This window comes from Alosa alosa, chromosome 3, assembly GCF_017589495.1.
Source record: "Alosa alosa isolate M-15738 ecotype Scorff River chromosome 3, AALO_Geno_1.1, whole genome shotgun sequence".
In the NCBI taxonomy this organism is placed as follows: Eukaryota; Metazoa; Chordata; class Actinopteri; order Clupeiformes; family Clupeidae; genus Alosa; species Alosa alosa.
The window spans coordinates 39,666-59,612 of record NC_063191.1 but is presented as its reverse complement, the minus strand read 5'-3'; the positions used below and the strand labels follow the sequence as shown (position 1 = coordinate 59,612).

The 19,947-nt window shown below is 41.3% G+C and overlaps 1 protein-coding gene across 2 annotated transcripts in view; it reads left to right on the top strand.

Moving 5' to 3' along the window:
- The window catches only part of cenpj (centromere protein J), a 46,526-nt gene that overhangs the window by 11,215 nt on the left and 15,364 nt on the right, over window positions 1–19,947 (top strand). For both annotated transcript variants that reach the window (XM_048238918.1, XM_048238917.1), the window contains exons 6-7: window positions 9,704–9,827; window positions 12,549–12,714. In XM_048238918.1, coding sequence (XP_048094875.1) covers window positions 9,704–9,827; window positions 12,549–12,714 — 290 coding nt within the window. The remainder of the gene's footprint in view (window positions 1–9,703; window positions 9,828–12,548; window positions 12,715–19,947) is intronic.

The following is a 19,947-nucleotide window of genomic DNA, read 5'->3' as shown; positions in this document are numbered from 1 at the left end:
AAGCGCCCATCGCTGGAAGGACGGACACTACACTTGATCGTGTGTGTGTGTATGTGTTATATGTGTGTGTGTGTGTGTAATACACTACACTTGATCGTGTATGTGTTATGTGTGTGTGTGTGTAATATATGTGTGTGTGTGTGTGTAATACACTACACTTGATCGTGTGTGTGTGTGTAATATATGTGTGTGTGTGTAATACACTACAGTACACTTGATCGTGTGTGTGTGTATGTGTTATATGTGTGTGTGTGTGTGTGTAATACACTACAGTACACTTGATCGTGTGTGTATGTGTGTGTGTGTAATACACTACACTTGATCGTGTGTGTGTGTGTGTGTGTAATACACTACACTTGATCTTAGCCAAAAGGCTGAGAAGCGAAGCGTATGTGGTGGTAGGGGCGGTGGTAGCGTAGAGCAGTGGTCCCTTTTCTTCAGAGGCCCAGCGCACTATGCCTGCTCATTATCACTATGCCTGCTCATTATCACTATGCCTGCTCTATGCCTGCTCATTATCACTATGTCTGCTCATTATCACTATGCCTGCTCTATGCCTGCTCACTATCACTATGCCTGCTCACTATCACTATGCCTGCTCATTATCACTATGCCTGCTCATTATCACTATGCCTGCTGCCTGCTCACTATCACTATGTCTGCTCATTATCACTATGCCTGCTCATTATCACTCTGCTCACTATCACTATGCCTGCTCATTATCACTATGCCTGCTCACTATGTGTGTGTGTGTGTGTGTGTGTGTTTATATTAGGGCTGGGCCATATGGCTGAAAACTGAAAGATGCCAAGAGCAACTACAGGCCTATATCAAATCTATCGTTTTTGAGCAAAGTACTTGAAAAAGGTGTTTGTAATCAGTTAAATACCTTCCTCAACGAAAACAGTATCCTTGAAAAATTCCAATCAGGTTTTAGATCAAATCACAGCACAGAAACGGCTCTAGTAAAAATAGTCAATGATCTCAGACTGGCTACTGACTCAAACAAAGTCTCAATCCTTATTCTTCTGGATTTGAGTCTGCATTTGACACCATTGATCTAAGCGTCCTAATTCACCGCTTCTTGAAGTGGGTGGGTCTCTCTGATAATGCTCTAAACTGGTTTCAAACCTACATTACTGGCAGAGATTTTTTATATCAGTCTAGGAGATCATGTATCTGAAAACATGACTTGCCTTTTGGTGTGGCCCAGGGAGCTGCCTTGGTCCCCTGCTATTTTTCTCTATATATGCTTCCATTGGGAAAGCGTCATAAGTCAGCATAATGTAAACTTCCACAGCTCATAGATGATACCCAATTGTATATTTCTGTGGAGCCAACTAACCCAGATGGCCTTTGCCCCTCACTGCATGCCTAACCTCCATTAATCAGTGGATGAGCAAAACTTTTGAAAACTAAATGATGCCAAAACAGAGGTACTTCTGGTTGGACCAAAACTAAAGTGAGATATTATTCTTAGTAATCTGGGGAACTTGGCACACCAGGTCAAACCAAAAGTAACAAGCCTCCGGTGTCATCTTAGATGCAGAGTTAAGTTTTAAGCCCCATATCAGTAAAGTTACTCAGACAGCCTATTTCCACTTGAGAACATTGCCAAAGTCGCGGCCCTTTTAACTCAACAAGATGCAGAAAAAACTAATTCCGCCTTTATCACTAGCAGGTTAGACTACTGCAATGCACTTTTCACTGGTCTTCCCCAAAAACATCTAAAAAAATTGGCACTCATACAGAACTCTGCGGCTAGACTTTTTTAACTAAGACTAAGAAGAGAACATATCACCCTGTGTTGGCTGAACTGCACTGGCTCCCTATTTCCTATAGAATTGATTTTAAGGTTATGTTAATTACTTACAAAGCTCTGAATGGCATAGCACCTTCATATATCTCTGAGCTTTTAATATTTTATCAACCACAAAGGAAACTTAGATCATCAATTCTAATCTTTTAATCGTACCCAAAGTGCTCCACAAACAAAGTGGAGAAGCTGCGTTTATCCATTATGCCCCAAACTATGGAACACCCTGCCTCTGTACATCAAGCAGGCGAAGTTCAGTAAATATTTTTAAAAAATCTGAAAACATATCTGTACAGGAAAGCTTTTAGTTAACTCATCTTATCCTGTAGACTACATTTTCAGATTATTCTACATCTGCTACTATTGGGGGGCTTAGCCAGCCAGAAGCAGATGGGCTCCCCATTAAGTCAGGTTCTGCTCAAGGTTTCTTCCTGAAATATGGGAGTTTTTCCTTGCCACAGTTGCCATATGGTGTGCTTGTGGGGGGTAAGAGGGTTAAGGCTGCCAGTCTTATGACGTCATTTTCTATATTTTTGATATGTTGCTGAGTAGATCATAAACAGCAAAGAAAAGTGATTGATAATGACTGACTGACTATTATTGTGTTACATGCTTCAAATGTAAAGCACTTTGAGCTGCATTCTATGTATGAAAGGTGCTATACAAATAAAGCTAATAATAATAATAATAATAATAATAATAATAAGATAACAGTGACCATGGAGTACACACCGTGTGTGTGTGTTCAGTTCAGTTCAGTTCAGTTCAGTTCAGATATCTTTATTAGTCCCCGAGGGGCAATACGGTTTATAGCCAACCCATCCATTAAGGGGTTAAAAGTTAAAGAGTGCATTAGCATACACTATATAAATGTATGCAATGTTAAAAAAAAGTAAATAGACAAATAAATAAGTAAGTACTGCAGCAGTCATATATCACCTATCTACAGCCACACACACACACACACTTCGCCTACCAGTGACGGAACAGAGCAGCAGAGTCCAAGAACCAGTATTGTTGTAGTTATGTGCATCCTTTTAACAGTCTTATATGATGTTCATTTAACAATCTAATAGCAGAGGGAATGAATGAGTGGGCATAGCGGTTAGTTTTAGGTATTGGCTCATGGTACCGCCGACCTGACTGCATGATAACCAATTCATTACGGAGTACATGATTTGGTTGGCAAGATATTCTTTCTGCTTTCTGAACCACCCGTGTTTTCCAGAGAGAACAGAGATCTTCTAACTGGGAAGCAGTGATTTTTGAGCATACTTTGACAATGTCGCTCAAGCTCTTTTTGTCCTTCACAGACAGTCCATTAAACCAACATATGAAAGAAAATGTCAATAGACTCTCAATGAAGGCTTGATAAAATGTACATAGAATTTGTTTACAGACACCAAAAGAGTTAAGCTTCCTTAGTAAGTATATTCTTTGGTTTGCTCTCTTAATAATGCTGTCAGTGTTCTCACTGAATTTCAGTTGCGGGTCAAACACTGTGCCTAAGTACTTATGTTTGGACTATTTGAAAATCTTCATTGTGTATTACACTCGGTTTTGGTTCCTCACTGTGCTTCCTAAAGTCTATGATTAATTCTTTAGTTTTAGACACATTTAGGTCAAGGAAGCTGTCATCGCACCATCTGACAAATTCCGTAAGGGCTCTGTTGTGGTCAGATTGGTTGCCCTGGAGAAAAGACAACAGGGCTGAGTCGTCTGAAAACTTCACCAAGTAGCTGTTTTCCCAAGATGACCTGCAGTTGTCAGTGTATAATATGAAAAGCAGGGGGGACAGCACGCAACCCTGGGGAGAGCCTGTGTTGGATACAATGACAGAGGACATGTTTCCATTTACATAGACCTGCTGCCTTCTGTTTGTTAAAAAATGTAAAACTAGTAATAAAATCTGCTCGGGTAGCTTAAAATATGAGGCTAATCGTTCAATCAGAATGTGAGGCTGCATTTTGTTAAAAGCTGAACTGAAGTCAGCAAATAAAAGTCTTGCGTGTGATGCAGGTTTCTCTAGATGTTTATACACCCTGTCAAGAATGAAGAGTTTTGCATCCTCTACACCCTTGCCCGCTTTGTAGGCAAATTGTAGTGGATCTAGTTTGTCTACAGTTAGGGAGATGATTGTGTCCTTGAGGATCTTTTCAAAGCACTTCATTACCAGGGAAGTTAGTGCAATTGTTCTGAATTCATTAAGGTCTTTAGGAGATTTTGTTTTGGGGATGGGTATTACTGTTGATGTTTTCCATAAGTCAGGTATATCCCCACTGTCAGCACATTTTTGAAAGATACATGTGAAGGCCTCACTAAGCTGCTTTCGCGAATAGCAGCACAATGTCCCACAGATGGTGTCAGGGCCAGCAGCCTTTCCTATTTTGTGTTTTTAAGAAGAGTTGTGACTTTTGTCTGTTGAATTTCTATCCCTCTCTGGGGCGTTAACGTCTCTCTCAATGTGACTATACCATCTGGGAAGGACCTTTCAAACCTGCAGAAGAATTGGCTAAAAGTGTTTGGCAAATCGCCGTTGTCTATACCATTCAATGTTATTGGTTGCCCTGTTCTGCTTACAGGCTGATTAATGGCTGCCATAGTTTTAATACCTTGCCAGGCTGCCTTTAGATCCTTAGACTATTATATTGATTTTCAATCTGATTCCTATACTGTATTTTTGCTTTCCTTATTTCATTTCTGACTTCTCTTCTCTTGAGACAGCTTTCCTTATTTCATTTCTGACTTCTCTTCTCTTGAGACAGCTTTCCTTATTTCATTTCTGACTTCTCAGCTTTTTTCTCTACCAGGTCCCCTGAACAGAATGTCTTTTTTTTCCTGTTGATAACACTTGTTAGTTCCTTTGTTACCCATGTCAAGAGTTGTATGGTTTTCTCCTCGCGCTCAAGGCGTCTGAAAGCGGGTTTGTACACAGGCATCAGATAGATACTATTGTGGTAGGAGGCACCAAGGGGTGGCATGGCCATGGATCTGTAGGCCCCATTTACTGAGCCATAGCAGAGATCTAAGGTGGTCTTCCTCTGCGTTGTAGAGCAAGTTATATACTGTTCATATGATCTTAGGGTCTTGTCCAAGACACAATGTGTGTGTGTGTGTGTGTTTATATTAGGGCTGGGCCATATGGCTGAAAACTGAAAGATGCCAGGATAACAGTGACCATGGAATACACACCATGTGTGTGTGTTTATATTAGGGCTGGGCCATATGGCTGAAAACTGTATCACAATATAAGTATTTCATATCAGTCTAATGTGCTTGAGGGTGATCAAGCATCACGCTTGTAGTGACAGGGCCGGGACTAGTAAGGTGCTCAAGAGAGTGAGTGTCATGGTGAAGGTGCAAAAAGTAGTCCAACATTAGTCCAACAGTGCAAGAGTAAGGTCTAGAGACCAGCATAAATAATATGGACAAATAGGAGAGTAAAGTATAATGTAGACAAGGTAAAATAAAAGAAAAACTATTTCAGTGCAAGAACAGGTTGAGGAAATAGGGTTATAGCCATTCATTCATTCAGTATTGTAGCAGAAGCCTGACCGCAGCCATTGATCATGTGTGCTAATATAGCATGAAAAACAGTGTAGCAGTAAAACAGTAGTGAAAACATTAGGCTGTGGACATTAGTAAAACAGTAGTAAAACATAGTGCTGGGCGGTATACCGGTGTATATTTTCGTTATGATATGAATTTTTAATATACCGCCATACCGGTGTATTTGATTACACAACGTTTGGAGCACTGCGCCACGCGACAGTGTTTCAGACAGGACTTTCTTCACACGCACGCATGGTGCCAATGCCAGGCATAGTGAGGGTAAACGCAAAACACCTTAAGTTTTTCCCCTAAAGTATGACCCTTAAAGGAATTATCAATGTTATTATGAAATGCACTTTAGATCGATTTACGGATGATTGGGAGTATATACGTTGAGTTGACATCCAAATCATGTCATTCGGATGTGTTTTGAGAAAGTTCGATGTTACCGTTTTTAGTCAAAGCTCGTTAGCGTGGAAGTGAGAAGGGCATATTATTTCGCCGCTACAAAACGCTATTTTAGTAGTGGGCAGTCAGTACTCAAACATGGAGAGGGTGGAGAGGCAGACAGACTAAGCAGAGAAGTGTATCTCTCCTCTTCCCTTTAGTGAGGCATTGAACAGTTCAATGGCCCTAGGAACAAATGACTTCCTCAGCCTTTCAGCTGATCAAGCTCTTTTGCTTTTTGATAGTGTGTAGAGTGGATGACATTCATTGTCCAAGATGTTAATCAGTTTGTTTAGGGTCCTTTTGTCAGATATTGAAGTGATGCACTCCAGTTCAGCTCCCACTACAGAGCCAGCCTTCCTTACCAGCCTGTCAAGTCGCCCAGCATCCTTCTTCTTTGTGCTTCCTCCCCAGCATACCACTGCATAGAAGAGGGCGCTGGCCACAACAGACTGGTAAAACACATCCTGAGGAGCTTGCTGCACACATTGAAGACCGCAGCCTCCTCAGGAAGTACAGCCTGCTCTGTCCTTTCTTGTAGAGTGCATCAGTGTTGGCTGACCAATCCAGTTTATTGTCCAGGTGGAGACCCAGATACTTGTAGGTGCTTACCACCTCCACATTGACCCCATCAATGGAGACTGGTAGCAGAGCGGGCTTAGACCTGCGGAAATCCACCACCATCTCCTTGGTCTTTGAAGTGTTGAAGGTGATTGAGTTTGCACCATTGCACAAAGTCCTCCACCAGGCTCCTGTACTCCTGATACACCCCACAATTGCAGTATCATCAGAAAACTTCTGCATGTGGCATGACTCGGTGTTGTAGCAGAAGTCAGATGTGTACAGGGTGAACAGGACTGGAGAGAGCACAGTTCCCTGTGGCTCGGTGCTGCTGATCACAGTGTCAGAGAGGCAGTTCTTCAGTCTGACGAACTGTGGTGGCTTCGGTCAGGTAATCTGTAATCCAGGTTACCAGGGTGGCGTCCACACCCATCTGCAAGCTTGTCTCCCAGTCTGAAGGGTTGATGGTGTTAAAAGCGCGAGAAATCAAAGAACATGATTCTCACAGCACTTTTCCCCTTGTCTAGGTGAGAATGTGTCCTGTGTAAAAGATAAGTAATGGCATCGTCCACGCCCACTTTCTCCTGGTATGCAAACTGTAACGGGTCTAGTGTATGGCGTACCTGGGGTCTGAGCATACCTAAGACCAGTCGCTCCATTGATTTAATCACATGTGATGTTAGAGCGACAGGCCTGAAGTCATTAAGCTCACTGGGGTGTGGTTTCTTGGGGACGGGGGTGAGACATGATGTCTTCCACAGTGCTGGAACTTGTCCGAGACGTAGACTCCAGTTGAAGATGTGCTTCAGTGGCTCCCCCAGTTCAGCAGCACAGGCCTTGTTAGCTGTGTTTATTTTATTTTGCTATGATGCAATCAATATCAAATGTAGTTCAACATGGAAATAGCTCAAATGAAATAATACTAATAAAAAAGACTTTAGCTCATATGAAATCCTATTAATAAAAACGACTTTAGCTCAAATGAAATAATACTAATAAAAAGACTTTCCCAGGCATTCCCTCTGAGCTTTACCATTGCATACACAGCTCAAGTTGTGAACAAGCAATATCCTACAAATAATTTAAAGTTCTCATCTATGTGAGTTTTATGAAGTGAAACGTTCATCCTATCGTATATCGAAAAATTTGTTAGATTTCGGTGCCGAATTTAGTTGTTTGAACCCATGGTTTTTTTTACCATGACGAGTACACCACCTTGAGAGATAAATAACGTTGATCGAAAGAGTACCAAGTTTGCCTGGCTTCAGCGCTTACCACCCAAATGGCTAACAGTGCAAGTACAAGGGCCATTTGCTATACGGCTTTAGCAGAGACGGTTGATAAAGCGAGACGATTCACGGAATATGACCAATCCCTTAGCCCTACATTCAGCGATGTAAGTTTTGAACCCATTTTCTACAAGCCACATGTCTCCCTAACATTCCGACATTGAAATTGTATTTTCCAACTAAACAAATAAAAACAAAAATAGCTTTGTTCGTGATCTGTCACTGTCTCCTCTGTCACCTGTTCTCAGAGGCTCTAGACTCAGAGATGGTTGATAAACTAACCTAACATATTTTTTGCTAGAACTAGTAGACTACCACAAAGTTGCTGAACATATGTTATTTCAGGTTTGTTTGCAACAATATATAAGTTTAACCAAAGTTCTTAGCTGCTAGCTAGCGAACATTCCATTCACATTGTGCTATTCTAGCTTTTAACGGGGGCAAAATTTATTAATCTGGTGTCGAAAAGAGGTTTCATTGGCATCACACACAAACAATGACTGTAAAATAGTATACAAAATTATATGTATATGTTATTATTGCTTATATATATATATAGAATCGGGGCAAAATGAAAATTAATTCCGTGTCGAAAGAGTGTTTCATTGGCATCACACACAAACAATGACTGTAAAATAGTATACAAAACTATATGTATATGTTATTATTGCTTATATATATATATAGAATCTTTGGCTTTAGCGCTTACCACCCAAATGGCTAACAGTGCAAGTACAAGGGCCATTTGCTAAACGGCTTTAGCGCTAACCGCCGTGTGTGTGTGGAGATAAAACATGTGTATGAGAATAAGCGTGTGTGTATGTGTGCGTGTGTGGAGAGTGGAGATAAGCAATCATGTGTATGAGAATAAGCATATGTGTGTGTGTGGAGATAAAACATGTGTATGAGAATAAGCGTGTGTGTGTGTGTGGAGAGTGGAGATAAGCAATCATGTGTATGAGAATAAGCATATGTGTATGTGTGTGGAGATAAAACATGTGTATGAGAATAAGCATATGTGTGTGTGTGTGTGTGTGTGTGTGTGTGGAGATAAGCAATCATGTGTATGAGAATAAGCATATGTGTGTGTGTGGAGATAAAACATGTGTATGAGAATAAGCATATGTGTGTGTGTGTGTGTGTGTGTGTGGAGATAAAATGAGTATGAGAATAAGCATATGTGTGTTTGTGGAGATATAATGTGTATGAGTATGAGAATAAGCATATCTGTGTTTGTGGAGATATAATGTGTATGAGTATGAGAATAAGCATATGTGTGTTTGTGGAGATATAATGTGTATGAGTATGAGAATAAGCATATGTGTGTTTGTGGAGATATAATGTGTATGAGTATGAGAATAAGCATATCTGTGTTTGTGGAGATATAATGTGTATGAGTAGCGAACATTCTATTCACTTTCCGCTTTTAATGTGCTAACGCATTAGCTAGCTCGGTTAACGGGCAAAATGAAATTATTAATCTGCGGTCCGAAGAGTGTTTCATTGGCATCACACACAAACAATGACTGCAAAAATAGTATACAAAAATTATATGTATATGTTATTATTGCTTATATATTATATAGAATCTTTGGCTTTTAGCCAATCAACCAAATGGCTAACAGTGCAAAATTACCACAATATTTGCTAAAACCCAACTTTAAGCTAGACAAAACATGTGTGTGAGAAAAGAGCATGTGTATGCAATAAAGTATGTGTGTATGTGTGCGTGTGTGGAGAGTGGAGATAAGCAATCATGTGTATGAGAATAAGCATATGTGTGTGTGTGGAGATAAAACATGTGTATGAGAATAAGCGTGTGTGTGTGTGTGGAGAGTGGAGATAAGCAATCATGTGTATGAGAATAAGCATATGTGTATGTGTGTGGAGATAAAACATGTGTATGAGAATAAGCATATGTGTGTGTGTGTGTGTGTGTGTGTGGAGATAAAATGAGTATGAGAATAAGCATATGTGTGTTTGTGGAGATATAATGTGTATGAGTATGAGAATAAGCATATCTGTGTGTGTGTGGCAGGTGTGTGTGAGGTGATGCGTGAGCGACTTGTGCAGCTGGAGCTGGAGATCGAGCGCTTCAGAATGGAGACGGCAGAACTCACCCGCCAGAAGACCAGCCTCGCCACGCATCACCAGGAGTTACGGTACACACACACACACACACACACACACACACACACCCCCGCCAAAGGACCAACCTCGCCACGCATCAACAGGAATTACGGTACACACACACACACACACACACACACACACACAGAGGACCAGCCTCGCCACGCATCAACAAGAGTTACGGTACACACACACACACACCAGAGGACCAGCCTCGCCAGGCATCAACAGGAGTTATGGTACAGACACACACACATGATAAGACCGTAGCAGAGTTAACTTGAATGCAGCAGTTTTAAACAATTTTGCGCAGCATGGTCATGATTCTAAGTGGATTTAATAGCAATTTAGCCCGTCGTCTTTTATGCAGTGCTTCTATGTGCCAACAACAATCCTTCAACAGTTGTTAATGTTTTGTTAAATGCGACATTAGGCTACTGCTGCTACAAAAAAACGTATGTTAACTAGTGCTAGTACATTAAAGGGACACCAGGCAAGCCTGATGCTTTTTCTCTACGAAACTCCCCCTCGCTCGGCCTGAAGCTCTTTTCCTTTTCTTTTGCATCTTCCGTCAAGGGTTTTCGCTGCTTCTTCACTGGCTCTGCCATTATACACACGTTTGCAACAATCGCTAGCGTTTCGTTAGCCTGCCTCTGTGCTGTATGCAGGATGTAAACTGATCCTGCTTCGATCGGCGGGTACGATACACTGAACTTTCAAGCGGGATATTCTTCCTACAGGCAGTAGGGGCGGGCGAGAGAGTCTTAATTCGCCCTGTAATTAACCATATACTGACTTACGAAGATGAGTAATTAACACGAAAACGTTGCCTGGTGTCCCTTTAAATCAGCTAACATCAATGTAAACGTTACCTTGTGTCGGCTTCGCGTGGTGAGCTGGTGTTATCAGCTAACATCAATATAAACTTTGCCTTGTGTCGGCTACGCGTCAATGTAAACGTTGCCTTGTGTCGGCTACGCATCAATGTAAACGTTGCCTTGTGTCGGCTACGCGCCAATGTAAACGTTGCCTTGTGTCGGCGACGCGTGGTGAGCTGGTGTAAACTGGACGCTTTCGGCTCAGATGTTGAATCATCGTTGACGTGCTGTTGTGGTTCGCCAGTTCTGCTTTGCAATGGACACATTGTACCTTGTCTTTTATTCTAAGATTAAAATGATCCCAAAACTTTCTCTGCCTTTTACGGACAGCTTCATTGCTCTCTGTTATCGCACCAACTTAACTCTGAAAGTGGCCTGCGTGTCAGTCCATGTGAAACAATAATCCCTGACCTGAGCAGGCCACATAATGCAAGTTGTAGGAATTAAACGAAGCCTTGAGGTAGAGAATTTTCCTCAGATCATCTTTTGTAATCAAATTATTTGAGTTACTCGAGTAATCGTTTCAGCCCTAGTTTGAAGTGTGTGTGTGTGTGTGTCTATCTTGTGTGTTTGCTGTCTGTTATTGGCCGCATGCATGAAGGCCAACATGACGATGTTAAAGTACACAAAACACACACACACACACACCAGAATACTCAGAGTATTAAAGTTGTTATATATATATGGTATTAAAGTTGTTATATATATGGTATTAAAGTTGTTATGTATATGTGACCCTGCAAGGCGAAACCAGTCGCTTTGGTAAAATTTGCAAAATTAAGTTATTGTGCTCACATGAACGGCCATTAACTAAGCTTTTCAACTACATGTATATCGAGGGTATTGCAAAAAGTATCGCTAAGATAACCGCATCCAAAGTTGGCATGGTTCTCCTGTCACGATACGCTAGAAGAGGAGAAAATCACCTTTTTAAGTAAATTGCAATAGTGTGAGGACAGCTATTATTAGCCTTACGATAGCGTGACTTTGAAGCGGATGACTGACTATGTCCAGTTTCATCAACTGAGTGGGTGTCTTTTTCTGCCCCCTAGTTAATACCTGGGACGGAAGGTGTCACTATAGAATATAACTAATGTATTTCGGGGGAAGTAAGGGGAGAGGAAGTTCTGTGTACACAGATTGTGTATAGGCCTACTTTTAAAATGCGCTACGTCAATGTAAAACTTCTCCTGGTCCGTAAAATGACGCCAGGATATTTCTAAAAGTTTGTGACCGTTCGTGCCCTGAAAGGCAAGTCTTCCACATTCATATTCGGTTACATCTGCCAAGAACGATAGAGAGCTGGCACATTGAGTAATGAGTAAAGAGTAATGAGTAGCCTAAATGTTTAGCTCTACCGTAAAACCTTATAGCGGCGTGGGCAAAGGGAATGACTGCTAAAGAGTTACATCTTTACCGAAATACAGTCAGGGTTTAACAGTCAAAACGTATGTTTATCCGTGAAATTTGTTCACAATATGAAAGTGTAGACTGTATACTGTTGAATTATGCAAAAACGTGAAATTTGACATTTTAACCCGTACGTTTGTTTATCGTGGATTTTCTCAAAATATCACTGTGCGCAAAGCGACTGGTTTCGCCTTGCAGGGTCACATATGGTACTAGATAGATAGATAGATAGATAGATAGATAGATAGATAGATACTTTATTGATCCCAAAGGGGAAATTCAACAACTAAAGATGTTAGTATTAAAGTTGTTCTTTGTTGTTGGTTGTGGCTATTATTGTTTTAATATTGTTATTGTTGTTATTATTATTATTGTTTTAATATTGTTTGTCAGTTGCTGTTGATCTGTTGCTGATGATGTGGCGCTTCCTAAGTGTCTCATCACTGATGCAATGTCCTGTTTTAGGAAAGAGAAGGCGGAGTTTGAGGCCAAGCGCTCCCAGACAGAGGCTGAGTGGGCGGAGTTTAAGCAAGCAGAGATGAGGAAGCTGCAGAGGGACCGGAAACTGTTCGAGAAGCATTCTGCTGCCACGCGCAGCACACACACCTCCGCACAGAGAGAGGAGATGCAGGTACACACACACACACACACACACACACACACCTCCGCATAGAGAGTGGAGATGCAGGTACACACACACCTCAGCACAGAGAGAGGAGATTCAGGTACACACACACCTCAGCACAGAGAGAGGAGATGAAGGTACTGCACACACACACACACACACACACACACACACCTCAGCACAGAGAGAGGAGATGCAGGTACACACACACACACACACACACACACCTCAGCACAGAGAGAGGAGATGCAGGTACACACACACACACGCACACACACCTCAGCACAGAGAGAGGAGATGCAGGTACACACACACACACACACGCACACACACCTTAGCACAGAGAGAGGAGATGCAGGTACACACACACACACACACACACACCTCAGCACAGAGAGAGGAGATGCAGGTACACACACACACACACCCCTTAGCACAGAGAGAGGAGATGCAGGTACACACACACACACACACACACACACACACACACACACACACACACACACACACACACACACACTCAGCACAGAGAGAGGAGATGCAGGTACACACACACACACACACACACGCACACACACCTTAGCACAGAGAGAGGAGATGCAGGTACACGCACACACACACACACACACACACACACCTCAGCACAGAGAGAGGAGATGCAGGTACACACACACACACACACACACACACACACACACACACACACACACACACGCACACACAAACATACACACACACACACACACAAACATACACACACACACACACACACACACACCTCTGCACAGAGAGAGGAGATGCAGGTACACACACACACACCCCTTAGCACAGAGAGAGGAGATGCAGGTACACACACACACACTTTTGGGGACACCACTTTCTAAGCATGGTACAGACAAGGCATTGCACAGGAGCATTGTATATGGGTTCAGTAATAAGCAAATCAGTTGGAATATAGAATACACACTTCATACCTGGGGTGGTGGTAGTGTAGTGGTTAAGGAGTTGGGCTAGCGTGCAGTAGCCTGAAAGTTGTCGGTTCAATTCCTGGCTTCCACCGTTGCTCCGGGGATAATGTGATCCCTTGTAATATAGCTGACATATGTAAGTCACTTTGGTCAAGAAGTGTCTGCTAAATGTAATGTAATGTAATACCTGAAGTTAGTCTGACACCTGACTCCTGACCAGCCACAGGGGACAGGTGTCAGGTGGTCAAAGTGAGGACTCTGGCCCCGCCCATAGTTACGCCCACCCAAGTGATGTAATCAACAAGCACAGTGCAATCTGGGGACCAACTTCTGTATTTTCTTGGATATACGGAAAACCATTCTGAAGGAGCACATGTAATGCAGGGCTGTACAGTGTGACATATATGTCGGACATGCTACAAAAAAATGTAGCGATGTTTGTGCGATGGATTGAATAAAAATAATGAACCTCGTCAACAAGGATACAACGTACCTTCTTCTCACACACAACTCTTAACACTTCAACATTATCACAATCATGAGCATCATTAATTTTCCTCTAAAGCCTGTCTGTATGATCATGTAGTATTAACAACTAAGTGCACAATTGACCCTCTCCCAACCTAAAATCATTTAAGTACTGTTAAAATAAAGTGCATGTACTGTAATACCAATAACAAAAACATTGTCAAAGTCAGCTTTATTGTCAATTTCTTCACATGTTCCAGACATACAAAGAGATCGAAATTACGTGTTGACCCTCTGCCAACATAAAATATAAACAAGAATACTGTAAGTACAGGGCATGTATTGTGTGGTCCTCTGAAATGCTCAAGCCCTGTTAAGAAAACTGAACACATTCCCATCTCCCACCCCCAAACTCATTCTTATCAAATTGCTATAAAAGGGTCTGTGTGGTCTCTTTGGTAGGACACACAACGATTTTTGACATAAAACTTAACTGACGTCCTGTCACGGAACTTAAGTGCTTCAGGTGCTGAGTTGATACAAGAAATGCAGTCTGCCTTCCCAGGAGTTCTGCCTGTAGTGATAAATTTCATCAGGGTCTTCTCAACAGCGCGGATTTCTTCTTGACTCCATGGTCTTCTCTTGCGGCAGGCTGTGAAATAGAATCACAACAAAGATTATCCAAATGACACTAATGAAATATGTTTAACCCAAAATATTCACAGTTATGTATCTTTCATCTTTTCAACTCAAGTTCATATCAGAACACAAACATCCATCATACTTACATGTCTTGGATACTGTGCCTGGAACATCAATTTCACACCACAAATCACCATCCTGTCTGCAACACACATTTTGTGAAAGGGGAAACAATTTTTTTTTTTTAAATGAATCTGTATGAAGACACGTTTGCAAAGAGGAGAAGCAATTTAATTTGATTTATGATGACACATTACCTTTAGTTTAAATGTTGCTAATGAATGGTTTTGGTTGTTGGTGGTTACACAATTACGCCCTCGCAATTGAGAGCTCCTGTAAGTGATACTGTATGTGTATTTCAACACATTGCGATGTGAAATGCTACAATCAGCTTACAAATGTTTGTGAAAAGGTTTTAGTGAGTTAGGAGTCATCTTGACTATTTCTAAGCTATCCCAGACCTAGGTGCTACTTTTAGGGCTAAAATACTTTGAGTTACTCCCCAGCTGACAGTTACATTGTGGCAACGTTGTGAGCATGTACCGCACAGGTCAGGGGTGGGCAAACTGCGGGCCGGATCCGACCCGCCGAGCATTTTATTTGGTTATCAGGCTGCTCGCTATTTTTCTCCTGCGATAGAGACGACGTTGGTTAGCTTTACTGCAAACTGCTTTTCACTCTCCTTAGAGAACGCATAATGTCAATGTCAAAACATCATGTTAAATAGAGATAACATCATGTTAAACTAAGTTAACTCTTAGTTATCTCCTTTGCAGCAAATCTAACGTGAACGTCATGCGATCCATTTAATTGGGAACGCTGCCTGCACTCAATGAGAGGGAGAGAGAGCCGCAGGTTCCAGCTGGCTTGTCATTGTTGATAATTGATATCTCCTTCTTATAAGAAACTTTTAAAAGGAAATCATGAAGGCAACAGTAGTTCCCACTACTGACCATTTAAAACTGTGAGAAGGCCCAGCCAGAGGTACAGCACTAGCTATAGCGGATCAGGCAGAAGATCATTGAGAAATAAACGTGAATTAAAGCGACTGTCTTAAAGCGACAGTGCACAATTTATACATTTGTTAAACAGAATAAAATGAGCAGTTTTTTTAAGCCATTCATATTTTAAAACAAATACTTTTTATACTAAATTATAGGCTATAAGAAATTTATTTTTTTATGTGTGTGTCGTGGTGATGGTGGTGGTGGTGGGGGTTGTTGTGCAGCCCGCCAGCTAATTTTCAAAACCCAATGTTGTACTAGAGCCAAAAAGTTTGCCCACCCCTGGCATAGGTCATCGCGGCGTAGTTGAATAACATGGTGGCTACGTACATTTGCAAATCGTTTGGATGTGGTGACTACATTTCTTGTCCATACCTAAAGTTACGTGCAGAGGACTTTCTGGGGATGTCAATTATGTTGCTACAGCATCCTCTGAAAGTTAGGAGTTACTTTTAGCCTTAAGATTCTTTGTGAATATGGCCCCTGCTGTCTCCGATGACATTTATTTGTCAGTCAGGCATGAACAAAACCTTACTCACGTTTCTTAGTAGCTGAACCTGGATCCTCGGACTCGTCCTCTGATTGCCAGCAGTGTTTCTTCTTTGAAGTGTCTGCGTTTCAGACATTAAAATCAGCATCATGTTCAACACCTTCAAGACAACATGCAAGCATTCATATTACCCCGTAAACCTCACGTTTCTTAGCAGCTGAAGGTAGGTAGGATGTAGAAGGTGGGCTTAGTTCTTCGCCTGTCAGTTCACTTTCTGAATGGTCCCTCTCCTCTGGAATGGTTTCTAAAGCACACCAATCAGAAACTTGTGAAATCTACTAAATGTATAAATCCTAGTGAGAATAACATTAACCTTGAACATCATAATTACCATTTTCATTACCAAACATAAAAACGTTTTCATTCCAGCATGTTCGGTAAATTTGTTTGAAGTGTTGTGCATTTTAAACAATTTTCTTTTTCCCCGATATCATTGCATGACATTCAATAATGCTCGCAATCTTCTGCAAGCTGTGGCCTAATTTTAAAGCCAGTGAAGGTATTTTGAAAGAATTGGAGTTACTGTCAAAGCCTGCTACATGCTTCACAGCATTCACAACATGTGGTAAGTTTGACGGAAGAATGAAATCCTCCATTGTCTTCATTGGGTATTCGTGCCTAATGTATTCGTGTTTTGAAGGATCATGGCCAATTTTGTTAAACATTTGCTCTCCCATCTTTACAATGCACACGTCATTTTTAGCGGCATGGGTAACATCATCCTGACTCATTTCACTTAAGAGCTTCCATAACTTAGCACTTACTCCCACTGGTACAGTCTGAGCGTTTGCACAGAGTGATTGTGTTCTGTTTTTGCCAGGTTTGAGTACTGAGTACCCACACTGTCTTGCCAGAGTGCACCTTTTCATATGCTTCCAAAGAAACCTTCTCTTGAAAAGCCCTTGGCAGCTTAAACAATGCAGGAAATCTTGAGGATTGATATTACGGTCACTTGTTTGTTTACAAGGAACTATCACGCCAGAGCCTTCACGAATCACGTCAATGTGCCCGGTTTCCTTTTTTGCGCAGAAGGTCCAGGTGAATTCTTCTTGATTTTGAATTTTTGGGGAATCTAACAGCTGCAGCTACTTCTGCTTCATTTTTGTGTACATATTCCAAGTGTCTTGCATTTTTGCATAAGGCTTTGAACAAAAAGAACAAAAATGCCTTTTGCTGTAGGCCCTTGACCCATCTGATTTCTTTTTAACATTCATTACAACTACTGACTCACTTGAAGACTTCTCATTGTCAGTGACAAAAAAGGATGTTGTTGCTGTTGTGCCATCACTGGACTTGGCAGAAGAAACTTTGGGCCTGACCTTCTTTGCAGGTTCCTCATCACTGGGCTCCTCTGAGCTGCTGCTATTTGAGTCCGGAACATAATCGTCCTCACTGCCACTGTCTTCACTGCTGGTCAAAGATCCCTTGGAATGCCCAGCATCTCTTTTGTGAGCTTCAGATAGAAAAACAAAGATTCATTTTAAAGCAATGTTTAGAAAGTTTTGCAGTCTGCTTACTGATATTAAAAAAAAAAAATGTGATGAAGTCAAATACCAGGTATGAATACACAAACACAATTTGTTCTCCCATATTTCACTGGGTCAAATAGTCTTATATTATCACTTACAAACACACTTTCCATTCGCTGTAGCTCTGGAACTAATTCTGAAGCACTGTTCTGTGGAGGACAAGAACACATAGGAGGACATCAAATATATACACTATATTGCCAAAAGTATTGGATCATCTGCCTTGACCCCCATATGAACTTCAGTCACATCCTGTTATGTGTATCCATAGGGCTTAATATGACTCCCTTTACTGCCATAGCAGCTTCAACTCTTCTGGGAAGGCTTTCCACAAGGTTTAGGAGCGTGTTTATGGGCATTTTTGACCATTCCTTCAGAAGCGCATTTGTGAAGTCACACACTGGCTCTCAGTCTCCCCTTTAACCCTTAGAACCCGATTGACGCAAAGTGTGTCAAAAAACATACCCTTTCTTCTCTGTTACATTGCTCCGCGACTGTTCATCACAACGAGATAAAACCTTTATTTTATGACGGAGAAGAAGTGGGGCTTTCCAAAGAGACTACGCGCTTGTCTGTACAATCAAGTATGAAAATTAAAAGAAATCATGAAATTAAATAAAATTGCATCATATTTAAAGTCTATACTTCTCTGCGTTCACCTGCACACCCATTACTCTCGTTTGAATTACTCGTGAACCCGTGATCGCATAGATATGGCAAGCATATCAGACGAAAGAGGAGAAACAGGGCTATCCATTGGTACCATGGATATCGATCTTTCTGGCTTATAAAACAGACGGTGACTGCAAAATATTAACGTCATGTACACAAACCAACGCTGCACACCCATTACTCTCGGAGTAATTACTTTCATGGACCCGTGATCGGATATATATGCCACGATGTTAGATGAAAGAGGAGACACAGATCTATCATTTGATACCAAATACATCCTTCTGGGTTATAAAACAGACGGAGTGACCGCCAAAATAATAACTTCATATAGCTGGACTTACCCCACGTTTTTGTCTGTTTTTGTGGCAAAGCATGTTTATAATCCAACGCTATCGTGTGTTTATCTATGGCAAAACATGTTCATAATCCGGTTTTGAGATCCTAGCAAATTCCTGCATGGCATCCAATTCAAGGCTCACATTGCATCCCAATTTGTTCAACAAAGAAACACCTTTTTGCCTTTACTTTGTTCATGGCAATGCAGTAAAAGTTGAGAATCATCATGAGTGCATACACCATAGTCACACATGCTAACAGGCAAACTTGGGTCAAGTCAGGTCAGATCAGTTCGTGTCACAGATATGGAGCGCAGAATGGTCATTTTTCATCGCTAAATAAAAATTGGCATTTATTTCCGTAAATCACACACCACATATTTCTGTAAATTGCTCAGCCCCAGAGTATCCCTCCAACATGACAATTATATTGCCCGTTTCAGGACAGTCTGCCCTACACACACATGAAATGCATGTAGAGCTATGAGCTTGCTGTGGTGAGATACAGGTCAAAATATAAGAATTTGTATAATATGATTTTTATATTTTAATTCTTTAAAAATCAAAATAAAATCAATGCTAGTACTAATACATGAAATGATGACTCTGCTGAAAAAGACAATATATAATATGTGTGTGTGGCACTTACAATGACCAGAATAAATCCTTATGAATAAAGGTAGTGAAAATGCCCTAAAAACAGCTTAGGGTTCTAAGGGTTAATTCATTCCAAAAGTGTTTCATATCCACCTCTGTTTACTGCCACCTCAAAGAAAATATGTATTAGGGATCGACCAATTATCGTCCGACCCGATTATTAGGGCCGATATTTAGCATTTTTATAATAATTGGTATCGGTCATTTTTCCCACCGATAAGCCGATACTGAAATGGATAAAGAATGAAACGTGCTACTTTATCTGTAAAGCGTCTCTCACTCCCTGCATTTGCCACTCTGTGGTCGAGAGCATTGTCCCGCCCACTACACCGTCTGATTTGTTAGTTAGCA